General features: G+C 48.8%; 1 protein-coding gene across 6 annotated transcripts in view; it reads right to left on the reverse strand.

The window, feature by feature from the left end:
* Positions 1-19452, reverse strand: part of SEPTIN5 (septin 5) — a 137758-nt gene that overhangs the window by 24561 nt on the left and 93745 nt on the right. For 5 of the 6 annotated variants that reach the window (XM_075321062.1, XM_075321097.1, XM_075321077.1 and 2 more), the window contains one exon: positions 18192-18327. In XM_075321062.1, the coding sequence (XP_075177177.1) occupies positions 18192-18327 (136 nt within the window). The remainder of the gene's footprint in view (positions 1-18191; positions 18328-19452) is intronic. The other variant, XM_075321069.1, reaches the window with a different exon arrangement.

Genomic DNA, 19452 nt, shown 5'->3' on the forward strand with positions numbered 1-19452 from the left:
TCATCTTGGCTATCTCATACATAAATTTTGACTGTCAACTATTTAACATATAATTAGTTATGCAGATTATTGTCACTGCATTATTACTGTTTTGCTCCTAGTGGTGGAAAAATCTTTCTTTCTGTATACTACAAATTACAACCTGTTCTCACATGCCGTAATACCTCAGTCGGTTATTAGGTTGATTTCAAAGTGAAAGGTCACTGGTTCAAATCAAGGAGCAGCCATGAAGAAGATTTCCAAGAAAAGAGAAAAGGCATCACCCAGCTCATCGATAGTGGTCTCTCGGCCAAGAAAATTGCCAAACTGGATCATGTGAGGGCCTTGACAATTGGAAAAATACAAAATGAAGTCCGTCCCTCCATTCAAAAGCCATAAGGTGGACGTCCAGGCAAAATGTCGGGAGTCAACAAGTCGGCTCATCACAACATTGTAGCGCAACAAACATGGCAGTGGAGGTGGCTCGTACACTTCATAATAGTGAGATCATAGATGTCCATGCAAGCACCATGTGACGTATGTCTATAATGGTGGCCCATATCACAGTGAAGACGCTTCGACTTAAATATCTTCATAATAAGTGTCGACTCGTTTGCAAAAAAGTATGAAAAGGGGACAGTAGAAGATTGGAAATGAGTGATTTGGAGCGCTGAGACAAAAGTTGATAAACTAGGCTTTGATGGGTGCAAATGGGTCTGGAATAAACAAGGGAAAAGGGGGCTAAAGGATTGAGAAATTGAAGGAACTGTCAAGTTCAGAGGAGGAAGTCTGATGATATGAGTATGTTTCACAGCCAAAGGCGTTGGATACTTGACCAGGATTGGTGGCGGTTTGAATGCTGAGCTATATGTGAGTATCCTACAAGACAAGTTACTAGACTTCAACTCAATCAAATACTTGTGGGTAGAGTGGAAGAAAAAGCTGTATACATACCCAATGGAGTCAACCAGTATACAATTACATTGGGACCGTGTAGGAGGGACCTGAGATTATATTTTGGTCGAGACATGCTTGAATATGATTGAAAGCATGCTCAGAAGGATTCAGGCAAAGTTGAAAGCAAAAGATGGATTTACAAAATACTCAGAAAATAATACAATTTAAAATTTAGATTTTTAGGAGCAAAACAGTAAAAATGCTGTGACAAGAATCTGCATAACTAATCATATGCTAAATAATTGCAAGTCAAATATATGTATGAGATATCCAGGATGATTGTCTATAAAAAGAAAGGTAGTCTCATGCTCAGAGCTGTAGTGGATGGTGAGATATGGAGCCTGAGAGTCAAAAGTTCATCATATTGTTACCCTTTTGCTCGTCAACGAATTGGCTAAAATGTTCATGGGAGATCTCTTTAAGGCAAACTTGTCACCAAATTTAAGACCAATAAACCACCATGTGGTTATCTAACTGTGAAACTAAACCCTTCATTTTGGAATTTGATACTAACAAAATTTATAAATTAACAAATGAGTCTGGGATTCTAGTACAATGGTATCAGACGCATAGTAACATAACACCATGCTTAACAAGACGCATTTCAGTGATAGAAAAGAAGGGAATTTTGTTACTTACCGTAAATTCCTTTTCTTCTAGCTCTTATTGGGAGACCCAGACGATTGGGTGTATAGCACTGCCTCCGGAGGCCACACAAAGCAATTACACTAAAAAGTGTAAGGCCCCTCCCCTTCTGGCTATACACCCCCAGTGGATCACTGGCTCACCAGTTTTAGTGCAAAAGCAAGAAGGAGGAAAGCCAATAACTGGTTTAAACAAATTCACTCCGAATAACATCGGAGAACTGAAAACCGTTCAACATGAACAACATGTGTACCCGCAAACAAACCAAAAATCCCGAAGGACAACAGGGCGGGTGCTGGGTCTCCCAATAAGAGCTAGAAGAAAAGGAATTTACGGTAAGTAACAAAATTCCCTTCTTCTTCGGCGCTCTATTGGGAGACCCAGACGATTGGGACGTCCAAAAGCTGTCCCTGGGTGGGTAAAGAAATACCTCATGTTAGAGCTGCAAGACAGCCCTCCCCTACGGGGAGGCAACTGCCGCCTGCAGGACTCTTCTACCTAGGCTGGCGTCCGCCGAAGCATAGGTATGCACCTGATAATGTTTGGTGAAAGTGTGCAGACTCGACCAGGTAGCCGCCTGGCACACCTGTTGAGCCGTAGCCTGGTGTCGCAATGCCCAGGACGCACCCACGGCTCTGGTAGAATGGGCCTTTAGCCCTGATGGAACCTGAAGCCCCGCAGAACGGTAGGCTTCAAGAATTGGTTCTTTGATCCATCGAGCCAGGGTGGCCTTAGAAGCCTGCGACCCCTTGCGCTTACCAGCGACAAGGACAAAAAGTGCATCCGAACGGCGCAGGGGCGCTGTGCGGGAAATGTAGATTCTGAGTGCTCTCACCAGATCTAACAAATGTAAATCCTTCTCATACCGATGAACTGCATGAGGACAAAATGAAGGCAAAAAGATATCCTGATTAAGATGAAAAGAGGATACCACCTTCGGGAGAAACTCCTGAATGGGGCGCAGCACTACCTTGTCCTGGTGGAAGACCAGGAAGGGAGCCTTGGAAGACAACGCTGCTAGCTCAGACACTCTCCGAAGAGATGTGATCGCTACCAGAAAAGCCACTTTCTGTGATAGTCTAGAAAGTGAAACCTCCTTCAGAGGCTCGAAGGGCGGCTTCTGGAGGGCAACTAGTACCCTGTTCAGATCCCATGGATCTAACGGCCGCTTGTACGGGGGAACTATATGGCAAACCCCCTGTAGGAACGTGCGCACCTTAGAAAGTCGTGCTAGACGCTTCTGAAAAAAGACGGATAGCGCCGAGACTTGCCCTTTAAGGGAGCCGAGCGACAAACCTTTTTCTAACCCAGATTGGAGGAAAGAAAGAAGGGTAGGTAATGCAAATGGCCAGGGAGACACTCTCTGAGCAGAGCACCAGGATAAGAATATCCTCCACGTTCTGTGGTAGATCTTAGCAGACGTGGGCTTCCTAGCCTGTCTCATGGTGGCAACGACCCCTTGGGATAAGCCTGAAGACGCTAGGATCCAGGACTCAATGGCCACGCAGTCAGGTTCAGGGCCGCAGAATTCCGATGGAAAAACGGCCCTTGGGACAGTAAGTCTGGTCGGTCTGGTAGTGCCCACGGTTGGCCGACCGTGAGATGCCACAGATCCGGATACCACGCCCTCCTCGGCCAGTCTGGAGCGACGAGTATGACGCGGCTGCAGTCGGATCTGATCTTGCGTAGCACTCTGGGCAGGAGTGCCAGAGGTGGAAACACATAAGGGAGCCGGAACTGCGACCAATCTTGCACTAGGGCGTCTGCTGCTAGAGCTCTTTGATCGCGAGACCGTGCCATGAATGTTGGGACCTTGTTGTTGTGCCGGGACGCCATTAGGTCGACGTCCGGCCTTCCCCATCGGCGACAGATTTCCTGAAACACGTCCGGGTGAAGGGACCATTCCCCTGCGTCCATGCCCTGGCGACTGAGGAAGTCTGCTTCCCAGTTTTCTACGCCGGGGATGTGAACTGCGGATATGGTGGAGGCTGTGGCTTCCACCCACATCAGGATCCGCCGGACTTCCTGGAAGGCTTGCCGACTGCGAGTCCCTCCTTGGTGATTGATGTATGCCACCGCTGTGGAGTTGTCCGATTGAATTCGGATCTGCTTCCCTTCCAGCCACTGCTGGAAGGCTAGTAGGGCAAGAAACACTGCTCTGATTTCCAGAACATTGATCTGAAGGCTGGACTCCTGCTGAGTCCACGTACCCTGAGCCCTGTGGTGGAGAAACACTGCTCCCCACCCTGACAGACTCGCGTCTGTCGTGACCACCGCCCAGGATGGAGGTAGGAAGGACTTTCCCTGTGATAATGAGGTGGGAAGAAGCCACCACTGCAGAGAGTCCTTGGCCGTCTGGGAAAGGGAGACTTTCCTGTCCAGGGATGTCGACTTCCCGTCCCATTGGCGGAGAATGTCCCATTGAAGTGGACGCAGATGAAACTGCGCAAACGGAACCGCCTCTATTGCCGCCACCATCTTCCCGAGGAAGTGCATGAGGCGTCTTAAGGAGTGCGACTGACTTTGAAGGAGAGCCTGCACCCCAGTCTGTAGAGACCGCTGCTTGTCCAGCGGAAGCTTCACTATCGCTGAGAGAGTATGAAACTCCATGCCAAGATACGTTAGTGATTGGGTCGGTGACAGATTTGACTGCTATGCACCCCAATTTGGGATGTATTCCATCTGTATAGATTTTGGCGTTTGGTGACTGTTCACATTGGGTCATCAGGCTTTGTCCACAGGCTATATATATACTTCATGCAGCATTTGCTTGGACCTGTCCCGCCCACAGCCATGACTCAGTCATGGGTACGGGACTGCAATAGACCAGGTGAGTGCTGCTGAGAGCAGTTCTGCTATTTATATGTGAGGCCGCATGGCACATTTTATAAAAATATTTTAGTGTAGGACTGCTTCAAATGAGATTTGCCGTGACGTGGCGAAGCAGCTCAAGAAATTGCAATTTTTTGCCAAAAATCTCAAAAAAAATTTTTATAATGCAGTTTGGAATATTTGATGCCTTAGTGCACATTGGTGCTGGCTCTTTGTTGTTTCTTTGTTGAATTGGTCGGTGGTTGACCTCCACCTTGCTATGCACCCCAATTTGGGATGTATTCCATCTGTATAGATTTTGGCGTTTGGTGACTGTTCACATTGGGTCATCAGGCTTTGTCCACAGGCTATATATATACTTCATGCAGCATTTGCTTGGACCTGTCCCGCCCACAGCCATGACTCAGTCATGGGTACGGGACTGCAATAGACCAGGTGAGTGCTGCTGAGAGCAGTTCTGCTATTTATATGTGAGGCCGCATGGCACATTTTATAAAAATATTTTAGTGTAGGACTGCTTCAAATGAGATTTGCCGTGACGTGGCGAAGCAGCTCAAGAAATTGCAATTTTTTGCCAAAAATCTCAAAAAAAATTTTTATAATGCAGTTTGGAATATTTGATGCCTTAGTGCACATTGGTGCTGGCTCTTTGTTGTTTCTTTGTCTTAAGGAGTGCGACTGACCTTGAAGGAGAGCCTGCACCCCTGTCTGTAGTGACCGCTGCTTGCTCAGCGGAAGCTTCACTATCGCTGAGAGAGTATGAAACTCCATGCCAAGATACGTTAGTGATTGGGTCGGTGACAGATTTGACTTTGGAAAGTTGATGATCCACCCGAACGCCTGGAGAGTCTCCAGTGCAAAATTCAGGCTGAGTTGGCATGCCTCCTGAGAGGGTGCCTTGACCAGTAGATCGTCCAAGTAAGGGATCACAGAGTGTCCGTGAGAGTGCAAGACTGCTACCACTGCTGCCATGATCTTGGTGAACACCCGGGGGGCTGTCGCCAGACCAAATGGCAGAGCCACGAACTGAAGATGTTCGTCTCCTATCACGAAGCGCAGAAAGCGTTGGTGCTCCGTAGCAATCGGCACGTGGAGATAAGCATCTTTGATGTCTATTGATGCTAGGAAATCTCCTTGGGACATTGAGGCAATGACTGAGCGGAGGGATTCCATCCGGAACCGCCTGGCGTTCACATGCTTGTTGAGCAGTTTTAGGTCCAGAACAGGACGGAAGGAGCCGTCCTTTTTTGGAACCACAAAGAGATTGGAGTAAAATCCTCGCCCCCGTTCCTGAGGGGGGACAGGGATCACGACTCCTTCTGCTCTTAGAGAGTCCACCGCCTGCAGCAGGGCATCTGCTCGGTTGGGGTGTGGGGAGGTTCTGAAGAACCGAAGTGGAGGCCGAGAACTGAACTCGATTCTGTACCCGCGAGACAAAATGTCTGTTACCCACCGGTCTTTGACCTGTGACAGCCAAATGTCGCAAAAGCGGGAGAGCCTGCCACCGACCGAGGATGCGGAGGGAGGAGGCCGAAAGTCATGAGGTAGCCGCCTTGGAAGCGGTTCCTCCATTTGCTTTCCTGGGGCGTGAGTGAGCCCGCCAGGAATCTGAGCTCCCTTGTCCTTTCTGAGTCCCTTTGGACGAGGAGAATTGGGGCTTGCCCGAGCCTCGAAAGGACCGAAACCTCGACTGCCACTTTTTCTGTTGAGGTTTACTTGCTCTGGGCTGTGGCAAGGAAGAGTCCTTACCCTTGGACTGTTTTATGATTTCAGCCAATGGCTCACCAAACAGTCTGTCCCTAGATAATGGCAAGCTGGTTAAGCATTTTTTAGAACCAGCATCTGCTTTCCAGTCCTTTAACCATAAGGCTCTGCGCAAAACCACAGAATTGGCGGCCGCCATAGAGGTACGGCTCGTAGATTCTAGGACAGCATTGATAGCATAGGTCGCAAACGCAGACATTTGCGAGGTTAGGGACGCCACCTGCGGCACTGCTGGATGCATGATAGCATCCACCTGTGCTAAACCAGCTGAAATAGCTTGTAGTGCCCACACGGCCGCGAATGCTGGAGCAAAGGACGCGCCGATAGCTTCATAGACAGATTTCAACCAAAGGTCCATCTGTCTGTCGTTGGCATCTTTAAGTGAAGCGCCATCCTCTACTGCGACTATGGATCTAGCCGCAAGCTTGGAAATTGGGGGATCCACCTTTGGGCACTGGGTCCAGCGTTTGGCCACTTCAGCGGGAAAAGGATAACGGGTATCCCTAGAACGCTTAGAGAAACGCTTGTCTGGATGAGCGTCGTGCTTCTGGATTGATTCTCTGAAGTCAGAGTGGTCCAAAAAAGCACTTAATTTACGCTTGGGATACAGGAAATGGAACTTCTCCTGCTGTGCAGCTGCCTCCTCTGCAGAAGGGGCTGGGGGAGAAATATCCAACAGCCTATTAATTGCCGATATAAGGTCATTAACCATGGCGTCACCATCAGGGGCATCCAGATTGAGAGGGCCCTCAGGATTAGAATCCTGGTCACCGTCCTCAGTCTCATCACAGAGAGATTCTTCTCGCTGAGACCCTGAGCAGTGTGATGACGTCGAGGGTCTTTCCCAGCGAGCTCGCTTAGGCTGCCTGGGACTGTCATCTGAGTCAGAGACTTCAGCTTGTGATGCTTGAGACCCCCTCGAAGTACGGACTAGTTCCAACTGAGGGGGACCAGATAGCATAGCCACAGCAGTGTCCATGGTCTGAGGAACTGGCCTGGCCTGCAAGGTCTCCAGGATTTTTGTCATAGCCTCAGACATTTTATCAGCAAACACTGCAAAGTCTGTCCCCGTCACCGGGGCAGGGTTCACAGGCGTCTCTGCCTGGGCTACCACCACCATAGGCTCTGGCTGACGAAGTGCCACTGGGACTGAACATTGCACACAATGTGGATCATTGGAGCCTGCCGGTAGATCAGCCCCACATGCAGTACAAACAGTGTACACAGCCCGTGCCTTGGCAGCCTTGCGTTTTGCGGATGACATGTTGCTGCTTCCTCAGAGCAGTACAGGGTGTCCAGCCAAGAAGCGACCTTACAGTGCAACTATATATATATATATGGTACCAAGAAAAAAGTACACTAATATATCACTGAGGCACTAGTGGGGCCAGCACTACTGTGCAGCTTACCGCCCGCTTAGGAGCGGTGTGTGGTCGCCAGAAATCCCTCTAGTCTGGGTCTCCCAGAGCCTGCTGCCTCTCCCCAGCCAGATCGCATGTGTAATGGCTGCCGGCGTCCTTGTGGAGAGGGGGGGCGGGCCCTGGGCGTACACCGACGAAGAGCGGGAAGTCTGCTTCCCCTTGTGCCTAGTGAGAGGGCTGGAGCATGTAAATAAGGCTCCAGCCCTCGGCGCTGCCATTGAGCAGCGTCTCTCCCCTACCCTGATAGACAGGGTGGGGGCGGGAACGAAGCGGCGCTAGGCCGCAGAAGCCGGGGGCTAAAGTTAAAAGCGCCGCCGCCGTAAAAGCGCGGTCGGCGCAAAGCCCCCGGCGCACCACAAGTCGCAGCTGCGCCGCCGCTCCAGGAGCGGTCGGCGCACTAGTTCCCAACACACAACGTCACTCAGCAAAGCTGCAGTGACCTAACCCCCAGCGTACAGCGCCACTGTCCCCGGCGCACTACAACGCTCAGCAAGTCCTGAGAGTGTCCGTGCCTGCCGGGGACACAGAGTACCTGAAAGTTGCAGGGCCTTGTCCCTGAACGGCACTCCCGCTCCCAATCCAGCAGGTTCTATGGGTCTGTGGATGGAGCCCGGCCCCAGGGCTTGGGGGCCGGCAAGATCCCACTTCCACAGAGCCCTCCAGGGGATGTGGAAGGAAAACAGCATGTGGGCTCCAGCCTCTGTACCAGCAATAGGTACCTCAACCTTACAAGCACCAACCGCGGGTGAGAAGGGAGCATGCTGGGGGCCCTATATGGGCCCTCTTTTCTTCCATCCGATAGAGCCAGCAGCTACTGCTGACTACAAACAGTGGAGCTATGCGTGGATGTCTGACCTCCTTCGCACAAAGCCGAAAACTGGTGAGCCAGTGATCCACTGGGGGTGTATAGCCAGAAGGGGAGGGGCCTTACACTTTTTAGTGTAATTGCTTTGTGTGGCCTCCGGAGGCAGTGCTATACACCCAATCGTCTGGGTCTCCCAATAGAGCGCCGAAGAAAGAGTTTCTTAAATGTATTTTACTCCTGAAAGCTGCAATATTAAAGCATGGTGGCTCAGTAATTAGCACTGTACCCTTGCGAGTCTGGGGTTTAAATACCACCAAGGGCAACAACTGCAAGGAATTATCCTCCCAGTGTTTGTGTGGGTTTCTTTCGGGTATTCTGATTTCCTCCAATACTACAAAGACATACTGATGGGGAATTTAGATTCTTAGCCCCCATAGGGACAGTAATGATGAGGTCTGTAAAGCGCTGTGGAAATTAGCAGTGCAATAAAAGTGAGTAAAAAATAAGGAAAATTCAATAATGAGTGAACAGCTAAAATAACTCAACACGAGGGCAATGATAGGGATGAAGATGTTTGGAGGACTTAAAAGTTGATGACTTTTCCCTAGGGCTCGTGCAGATGACCATATTTTTGGTATAAGTGTATCCATGATTTGCCTCCATCAATCGGAGCGTTCTTGGCCATTAAGTCCATGGGTCTGGAAAAAAAAAAAATCGGACTGCACTCGGATAAGATCAGAGAGCAGTCAAATTTTCACGGGCTGACAGAATGGAGAATTTTTTTTAATCTTCACCACATCCGAGCACAACGGATCCCACTCTGATAAAACTGAAATCAGAGTCTGATTACCATAATTTGACCATTTTTCTGGAGAAAATACGGTCTTGTGACTCTAGCCTTAGAATAAACCATCGATATTCAATCAGTGGGGGGGGGGGGGTAAGACTCTAGATAGCCCTGTTCATCATCACTGTCTATGTAGGCACAATATTCGGTCATACCTGATTTTTTTAAAATTTTGCATTAGGTTAGAGATGATATTTAGAAGTTGCAATGTTTGGTAGAGGTTATTTTTTGCGTCGTACTTAAACACCGTCACTATTGAAGACAACTACCCAACATTAAGAGCATGCTAAGAAGCAGTAGTCTTAGCATACATGACCACATCAATAACACGAAGACACAACAACCACAGACTTTAAAGTGAGTAAGCGGAGTCCTCAGCTGACATTGCACAAAGTTTATTGTGTTACTCTGTGTAAGTCACAATGATGCTTAATACAGCTAGTGATTTAAAGGTCACAAAGTCTAAAATACAAGTTGTCTCATTAAGAAATATTTAGCTTATAAAAAGCCTTCAATAATCGAGTGACGCATAACTTAACGCCACAAAACAATCCATGAAGTCAACAGGAAATTGACGGAAAATACAAAATTAGATGGGGGGTGGCCTATGTCAATATTCTTATAGCTTCTCAATCAAACAAAGTGTAATACATATATGGTATATGCATACTACTATCAGAAACCTGTCAAATAATCCTGTTCCGTTAAAAAATATAAAGCATTTAAAGGGTTGCCCGGTCGTCTAGTATTGAGGATAGGTCAGAAGAAGGGAATTTTGTTTACTTACCGTTAATTCCTTTTCTTCTAGCTCCTATTGGGAGACCCAGACAATTGGGTGTATAGCTTCTGCCTCCGGAGGCCACACAAAGTATTACACTTTAAAAAGTGTAACCCCTCCCCTCTGCTATACACCCTCCCGTGCATCACGGGCTCCTCAGTTTTGGTGCAAAAGAAGGAAGGAGGAAACTTATAAATTGGCCTAAGGTAAATTCAATCCGAAGGATGTTCGGAGAACTGAAACCATGGACCAAAAGAACAATTCAACATGAACAACATGTGTACACAAAAGAACAACAGCCCGAAGGGAACAGGGGCGGGTGCTGGGTCTCCCAATAGGAGCTAGAAGAAAAGGAATTTACGGTAAGTAAACAAAATTCCCTTCTTCTTTGTCGCTCCATTGGGAGACCCAGACAATTGGGATGTCCAAAAGCAATCCCTGGGTGGGTAAAAGAATACCTCGATAAAAAGAGCCGAAAAACGGCCCCCTCTTACAGGTGGGCAACTGCCGCCTGAAGGACTCGCCTACCTAGGCTGGCATCTGCCGAATCATCGGCATGCACCTGATAGTGTTTCGTGAAAGTGTGCAGACTCGACCAGGTAGCCGCCTGACACACCTGCCGAGCCGTAGTCTGGTGTCGCAATGCTCAGGACACCGACGGCTCTGGTAGAATGGGCCTTCAGCTCTGCAGGAATCGGAAGCCCAAAAGAACGGTATGCTTCAAGAATCGGTTCCTTGATTCACCGAGCCAAGGTTGACTTGAAAACCTGAAATCCCTTACTCTGGTCCGCGATAAGGACAAGAGCGCATCAGACCGGCGCAGGGGCGCCGTGCGAGAAATGTAGAGCCGGAGTGCTCTCACCAGATCTAATAAATGCAAATCCTTTTCACATTGGTGAACTGGATGCGGACCCAAAGAGGGTAAGACGAAACGGGGATACCTTAGGGAGAAAGGCCGGGACCGACGTAGAACCACCCTATCCTGGTGAAACCCCAGGAAGGTGGCTTTGCATGACAGCTCTGCCAGCTGAGATACTCGTCTGAGTGATGTGACTGCCACTAGGAAGGCCACCCTTTGCGAACGAAAGTGGGCAAGGCAAACGACCAGGGAGTAAAACCCTGATCAGAGCACCAGGATAAGAAGATCCTCCAAGTCCTGTGATAGATCTTGGCGGACGTTGGTTTCCTGGCCTGTCTCATGGTGGCAATGACATCTGGAGATATCCCTGATGACGCTAGGAGCCACCACACAGTGAGGATTAGAGCCGTAGAATTCCGAAGGAAATATGGCCCTTGAGGCAGCAAGTCAGGTCGGTCAGGGAGTGCCCACGGTTGACCCACCGTGAGGTGCCACAGATCCGGGTACCACGATCACCCCGGCCAGTCTGGAGCAACGAGGATGGCGCGGCGACAGTCTGACCTGATCTTGCGTAACACTCTGGGCAGTAGTGCCAGAGGAGGAAATACATAAGGCAGTCGAAACTGCGACCAGTCGTGAACTAGCGCGTCTGCCGCCAGAGCTCTGTGATCCTTGGACCGAGCCCTGAATGCCGGGACTTTGTTGTAGTGCTGAGACGCCATTAGATCGACGTCCGGCGTTCCCCAACGGCAACAGATCTCTAGAAACACATGCGGGTGAAGACCATTCCCCTGTGTCCATGCCCTGGCGACTGAGAAAATTCTGCTTCCCAGTTTTCTACGCCCGGGATGTGAACTGCGGAGAAGTTGGAGGCTGTGGCTTCCGCCCACAGCCGCATCTGCCGAACTGCTCGGAAGGCTTGACGACTGCGTGTGCCGCCCTGGTGGTTGATGTACGCAACTGCCTTGGCGTTGTCCGACTGAATTCGGATCTGCCTGCCGTCCAGCTACCGCTGGAACACCTTTAGGGCTAAATCCACTGCCCTTATCTCCAGAACATTTAACCGAGGGGAGGACTCTGTCGGAGTCCAGGTTCCCTGAGCCGAGTGGTGGAGGAAGACCGCTCCCCACCCTGACAGACTCGCGTCCGTCGTGACCCCATCCCCGGCTGGGGGCCGGAAGGATTTTCCGTCGCCCAGGAAGTGGAAAGAAAACACCACTGAAGAGAGGTTTTGCTGCAAGGGAAAGAGAGACGTTCTTGTCTAGGGACGTCGACCTCCTGTCCCATTTGCGGTGTCCGAAAGAATCGGACGCAGACGAAACTGCGCAAGGGAACTGCCTCCCTTGCTGTCACCATCTTCCTGGGACAGTGCATGAGGCGCCTCAAGGGGTGACTGAACCCGAAGGAGAGATTGCACCCCTGTCTGTAGTGAACGCTGACTATGCAGCGGAAGCTTCACTATCGCTGAGAGAGTATAAAACTCCATCCCGAGATAAGTCAGTGATTGGGTCGGTGTCAGCTTTGACCCTGGAATTTTGATGATCTACCCGAACCCCTGGAGAGTCTCCAGAGCAATGGCCAGGTTGTGTTGACATGCCACCCAGGAGGGTGTCTTGACTAGAGGATCGTCTAGGTAAGTGATCACCGAGTGGCCCTGTAGGATCGCCACCACTGCTGCCATGACCTTGGTGAAGACCCGTGGGGCTGTCGCCAGGCCGAATGGCAGTGCCACGAACTGAAGGTGTTCATCCCTGATGACGAAACGCAGAAAGCGTTGAAGCTCGGGTGCGATCGGCACATGGAGATAAGCATCCTTGATGTCAATTGATGGTAGGAAGTCTCCTTGTGACATCGAGGCTTCAGAGTGTTCACCGCCTGAAAAAGTGCATCGGCTCACTCGGGGGGCGGAGATGTTCTGAAGAAACGAGTCGGAGGACGAGAGCAGAGCTGTATCCTGTAACCGTGAGACAGAATGTCTCTCACCCATCGGTCTTGGACTGCGGCAAGGACGAGACTGTCTAGTAACTTCATCCAATTGCTCGCCAAACAAACGGTCGCCATAAAATGGCAAACCGGTTAAGAACTTCTTGGAAGCAGAGCCTGCCTTCCATTCACGTAGCCACATGGCCCTGCAGACTGCCACTGAATTGGTGGATGCTACCGCTGTACGGCTCGCAGAGTCCAGGAACGGCGTTCATGGAGTAGAACGAAAAAACCTACGCCTGAGAAGTGAAGGACACAACCTGCGTGGCAGAGTTATGTGCAACCGCAATAATCTCAGCCGGAGAAGCTGAGATAGCTTGGAGTGCCCTCACGGCTGCGAAGGCTGGAGCAAAAAATGCGACTATGGCTTCATAGATGGATTTCATCATAAGCGTTATTTGCCTGTCAGTGGCATTCGTGAGAGATGGGCATCTGCCCCTAATACTACGGATCTAGCCGCCAGCCTAGAGACTGGAGGATCCACCCTGTGACACTGAGCCCAACCGTTAAGCACGTCAGGGGGGAAAAGGGTAACGCGTGTCAATAAGGCGCTTAGTAAGCGCTTGTCCGTCAAGTTCTGTGCTACTGGACGGCCCCTCTGGAGTTAGAGTGATCGAAACACGCACTCCTGATGAAGTCGGGGAAGGTTCCCAGCGGCCCGCTTAGCCTATCAGAGGCCGCGGTCCGTGACTGAGTTCTCACCGTGGGATCTGGGTGTTACCCCAGGATGTTGTACCGACTCAGAGGGACCCGGGAGCGATGAACTCACAGCTCCCTGGCCCTGTGGTATCGGTCTGGACTGCAAGGCTTCCAGTATCTTAGCAGACCCCCTGTCCATAGACAGAGTCCTGTGATGTGAAAGCTATTCAGAGATTTGCTGATTTCATCATGGAAACTCTGTCGCTGTCATCTGTGCAGTGCCCGTAATATAGCCGCACAAGAGGTACCGGTTGTAAAATAAGCCAGTGCCTTGGCACCCTAACTCTTTAAGAGCAGACAACAGCATGTCGTCCGCAGAGTAATCAGTGAGGGTATACAGCCAAAAACAAATAATGCTGCCGAACAGTGAGATCATATACCATATAAATAAACATATATATATACACTGCGGCACCAAGGGGGGGACAGCACCTGAAAAACTGGTGCCCCCCAGTGCTCAGTGAGGGGGAAGGAGTATACCAACGTATGCTCCAGCCCTCCCTGCCGACGTCCAGTCGGTCGTCCCATCGTTACCCCTGACTGGCAGGCCCGAGAACGGGAGTATATAGCACTAGGCCGTAAGAGCCAGGGACTAATTTAAAAACGCGGCCGGCAGACATGGCGCGGTCGGCGCGGTAGTCCCAGTCTCACAAACCAGTCAGCAACTGCTGCGGCGTTTGTAACACAGATGCTGCATGCACCGTCCCTCAGGGGACACAGAGTACGTTATGATGCAGGGCTCTGTCCCTGTAGTCACAAAAGTGCGGGAATCTGGTGGCCTATAGTGATCAGTGAGGGGGGGGCGGAGGACAGCGAGGTGTGCTCCAGCCCTCCCTGTCGGCATCATACCGACCGTCCCGCCCTTCTCCCTGACTGGCAGGCTCAGGGGCGGGAGTTTAACACACTAGGCCGCAAAAGCCAGGGACTAAAGTAAAAACCGCGGCCGGCAAACATAGTCCCGGACAAAAAATCCACACCGCAGTCGCAGCTGCGTCTGAGGCCAAGGTGCTTCATGCACCGTCCCAACGGGGACACAGAGTACCTGTAGATGCAGGGCCATGTCCCTCACGATACTCCGTCTCCTGTCCGGCAGATTCCCCCAGGGGCTGCGGATGTGGCTTGTGGCCACCATATTCTCTGCCCCGGGACTCCCTCAGCTGCAGCCAGAAGTTGCTGAAAACATGGCTGACGGCGTTCTCTGAGGAGGAGGGAGGCGTGGGCGTAGTCACAAAAAGTGCGGGAATCTGGTGCCCCAGCGTGGGTAGTGAAGGGGGCGGAGGACAGCTCAGTGTACTCCAGCCCTCACTGTCGGAGTCATACCGACCGTCCCGCCCTTTTCCCTGACTGGCAGGCCTGGGGGCGGGAGAATCCCATACTAGGCCGCAAAAGCCGGGGACTAAAGTTAAAATCGCGGCCGGCCGGCAGTGCACGGTCGGCGCGGTAGTCCCGGACCCATACGCACGCCGCAGTCGCTGCAGCGTCTGGGCCCAAGGTGCTTTATGCGCCGTCCCAACGGGGACACAGAGCACCTTGCCCTAGAAAGTGCGGGAATCTTCCAGTGCAGCGTCCCTCCCTTCCCCTGACTGGCAGGCCCGGGGGTGGGAATATGCGGTACTAGGCCGCAGAAGCCGGGGACTAGAGTTATAAGCGCGGCCGGCAAACAAGCGCGGTCAGCGCGGTAGTCCCGGCGCACTAACACGCCCAGCAGTGCTGCAGCGTGTTATGACACAAGCGCTCCATGCGCCGTCCCCAAGGGGACACAGAGTACCTCACAGTAGCAGGGCCATGTCCCTGACGATACCCAGCTCCTGTCCAGCAGATTCCCCAGGGGCTGCGGAGGGAGCACGGTCCCAGTGTCTGGAGACCGATTATGGATCCCACTTCACCCAGAGCCCTGCAGGGATGGGGAAGGAAAACAGCATGTTGGCTCCTGCCTATGTACCCGCAATGGGTACCTCAACCTTAACAGCACCGCCGACCAGAGTGGGGTGAGAAGGGAGCATGCCGGGGGCCCTATATGGGCCCACTTTTCTTCCATCCGATATAGTCAGCAGCTGCTGCTGACTAAATTGTGGAGCTATGCGTGCATGTGTGCCTCCTTCGCACAAAGCATAAAAACTGAGGAGCCCGTGATGCACGGGAGGGTGTATAGCAGAGGGGAGGGGTTACACTTTTTAAAGTGTAATACTTTGTGTGGCCTCCGGAGGCAGAAGCTATACACCCAATTGTCTGGGTCTCCCAATGGAGCGAAAAAGAAATATCAGATTGGTGGGGTCTGACATCCAACACCCACACTGTTCAGCTACTGCCAGAGGATCAGACCCCCACCATTCTGATAGTGATGACCTACACCAATGGTAGATCCTCAATATTAGATACCTACATAACCCCTTTTAATACTAATATAAATACTAGTACCTGGGAATTACTAGATATGATCATTTAACTGTTAGTTTGTCATCATTAGCAAAATATGAAAACAATCAGGTGGCCCAAAAGTCACTAGATCATTTTAAAATACAATAACTTTTTTCCAAAAATCTTTTCAGATTACTTACAGTCATGGCCGAAAGTGTTGGCAGACTTGAAATTGTTCCAGAAAATAAATTATTTCTCAAGGAAATAAATGACAATTCCACATTATGTTATACCCATGTTTATTTCCTTAATGTGTATTGGAGCAACACAAATAAAAACGGAGGACAAAAAGGAAAATTGGACATAAATTCAAACAATACCCCAAAAATAGACAGGACAAAATTGTTGGCACCCTCAACTTAATAGTTGGTTGCACAACCTTTCGAATAAATAACTGCAATCAAATACTTCCTATAACCATCAGCAAGCTTCTTACATGTCTCAACTGGAATTTTGGACCACTGTTGTTTTGCAAACTGCTCCAGGTCTCTCATATTTGCAGAGTGCCTTCTCCCAACAGCAATTTTAAGATCTCTACACAGGTGTTCAATGGGATTTAGATCCGAACTTATTGCTGGCCACTTCAGAACTCTCCAGCGCTTTGTTTCCATCTATCTTTGGGTGCTTCTTTAAGTATGTTTGGCGTTATTGTGCTGCTGGAAGACCCATGACCAAGGATGCAAACCAACTTTCTTACACTGGGCACTACATTCCTTTGGTAATCCTCAGATTTCATGATGCCATGCACACAGTCAAGGCACACAATGCCAAAGGTAGCAAAACAACCCTAAAACATCTTTGAACCTCCACTATATTTGACTGTAGGTACTGTGTTCTTTTTTTTTTAGGCCTCATTCCATTTTTGGTAAATAGTTGAATGATGTGCTTTACCTAATAGCAATATCTTGGTATCATCTGTTCACAAGACGGATCCTTTCCCAAAAGGATTTTGGCTTACTCACATACATTTTGGCAAACTGCAGTCTAGCTCTTTTATATCTCTGTGTCAGCAGTGGGGTCCTCCTGGGTCTCCTGCTATAGTGTTTCATGTCATTCAAATGTCGACAAATAGTTAACCCTGACACTGATGCACCCCGAGCCTGCAGAACAGCTTGAATTTCTTTGAAACGTGATTGGAGTTGCTTATCCACCATCTGTATTATCCTGCATTGCAACCTTTCATCAATTTTTCTCTGTCGTCCACGTCCAGGGAGATTAGCTACAGTGCCGTAGGTTGTACATTTCTTGATTATGTTGTGTAACATGGATAAAGGTCTTGTAACCTTGAGATTGTTGATATTTTTCAACAAATTTGATTCTCAAGTCCTTAAACAGTTCTCTTCTCCTCTTTCTGTTTTCCATTAGTGTAGCACACACAGAAACACAATGGAAAAATTGAGTCTACTTCTCCCCTTTTCATCTGGTTTTAGATGTGATTTTTATGTTTCCCACATCTGTTACTTGTCAGAAGTGAGTTTGAATGAGCATCACATACTGGAAACAAAGTTGTTTACCCACAATTTGGAAAAGCGCCAACAATTTTGTACAGTCCATTGTTGGGGTTTTGTGTAAAATTATATACAAATTGCCTTTTTTTTTCCTCTTATTTTTTGTGTTGTACCAGTACACACAAAGGAAATAAACATATACATGACAAAACATGTGTTTCACTTTCTGAAACAATTTCAAGGGTACCAGCACTTTCTGCCATGATTGTGTATTTAATCCTTGGAAAATGCCATTTTTGTGGAGAGAAAACCAATGAATATTACGTCAGCGTGTGTCACAACCCATAAAAACAAACGTTTGGTGCGTTGTAAGTGGAGAAAGAATCAGTGAGGAAGAGGCCCAAAACGCTTGTGAGGCAAATTTTTGATGGAGCACACTTTAGAAACAGCCTGTCACTATCAAGAACAAAATGGGGGCCATTTGATGGCCATAATCTACGAAACTATTTTAAAATAATTTCCAAGAAGTATATTTATTTTTTAGGAAAGAATAAATGTGAACTTTTAATACATATTTTACTTTTAAATTGTCTAGTGACTTTCTCACCGACCTAGACTATCGGAAAATTGAGTGACAACTTGTATCTCAGATTTAATGCCCATTTAAGTCACACGAAAAATGAGCAGTTAGATATGCACAGAATGAACTTTCCAAGTATCTCTGGAGAGCACTGGTATTATTTAAGACCTCCTTACCTAGTCATCTGCTGGATACACTGGGCTCTGTAGTTCTCATAATGGACGTCACATGTAACATCCTTGAGGTCATGCATATGAGTCCGGATCAACATATTCCGTAGCTTCACAAAGTCACAGTGTGCCTGGTTCTCTACTGTGAGCAAGTGGAAGAAAACAAAAAAGAATGAGATCAATACTACTTGGACATAAAGGACACCAAGATATACTGTACTACGGCCTACCTGTGTGTGCTGAATAGATTAAAGAAATCTATTATTCCCTATTATTGGCCATATAAGGCAAAAGATATGTTTGAAATGTATCATACTTATCCAGAGGCATGAGCTCCTTCCAAAAATTATATATATATATACACACACACACACACACACACACACACACACAGTGGGTACGGAAAGCATTCAGACCCTTTTAAATTTGGTAATTAAAAAAAGTTCTTTTTTTTCATTAATGTACACTCTGCACCCCATCTTGACAGAAAAAAAAACAGAAATGTAGGAATGTTTTGCAAATTTATTAAACAAGAAAAACTGAAATATCACATTGGTCATAAGTATTCAGACCCTTTGCTCAGTATTGAGTAGAAGTACCCCTGTGAGCTAGTACAGCCATGAGTCTTCTTGGGAATGATGCAACAAGTTTTTCACACCTGGATTTGGGGATCCTTTGCCATTCTTCCTTGCTGATCCTCTCCAGTTCCGTCAGGTTGGATGGTGAATGTTAGTGGCAGCCATTTTCCGGTCTCTACAGAGATGCTCAAAAGGGTTTAGGTCAGGGCTCTGGCTGGGCCAGTCAAGAATGGTCACAGAGTTGTTCTGAAGCCACTCCTTTGTTATTTGAGCTGTGTACTTAGGGTCATTTGTCTTGCTGGAAGGTGAACCTTCGGCCAAGTCTGAAGTTCAGAGCACTCTGGAAGAGGTTTTCTTCCAGGATATCTCTGTACTTGGCCGCATTCATCTTTCCTTCAATTGCAACTATTCGTCCTGTCCCTGCAGCTGAAAAACTCCCCATAGCATGATGCTGCCACCACCATGTTTCACTGTTGGGATTGTATTGGGCAGGTGATGAGCAGTGCCTGGTTCTTTCCACAAATACCGCTTAGAATTATCACCAAAAAGTTCTATCTTCATCTCATCACACCAGAAAATCTTCTTTCTCATAGTCTGGGAGTCCTTCATGTGTTTTTTTGCAAACTCTATGCATACTTTCATATGTCTTGCACTGAGGAGAGGCTTCCGTTGGGCCACTCTGCCATAAA

This window comes from Anomaloglossus baeobatrachus, chromosome 1, assembly GCF_048569485.1.
Source record: "Anomaloglossus baeobatrachus isolate aAnoBae1 chromosome 1, aAnoBae1.hap1, whole genome shotgun sequence".
NCBI classification, from domain to species: Eukaryota; Metazoa; Chordata; class Amphibia; order Anura; family Aromobatidae; genus Anomaloglossus; species Anomaloglossus baeobatrachus.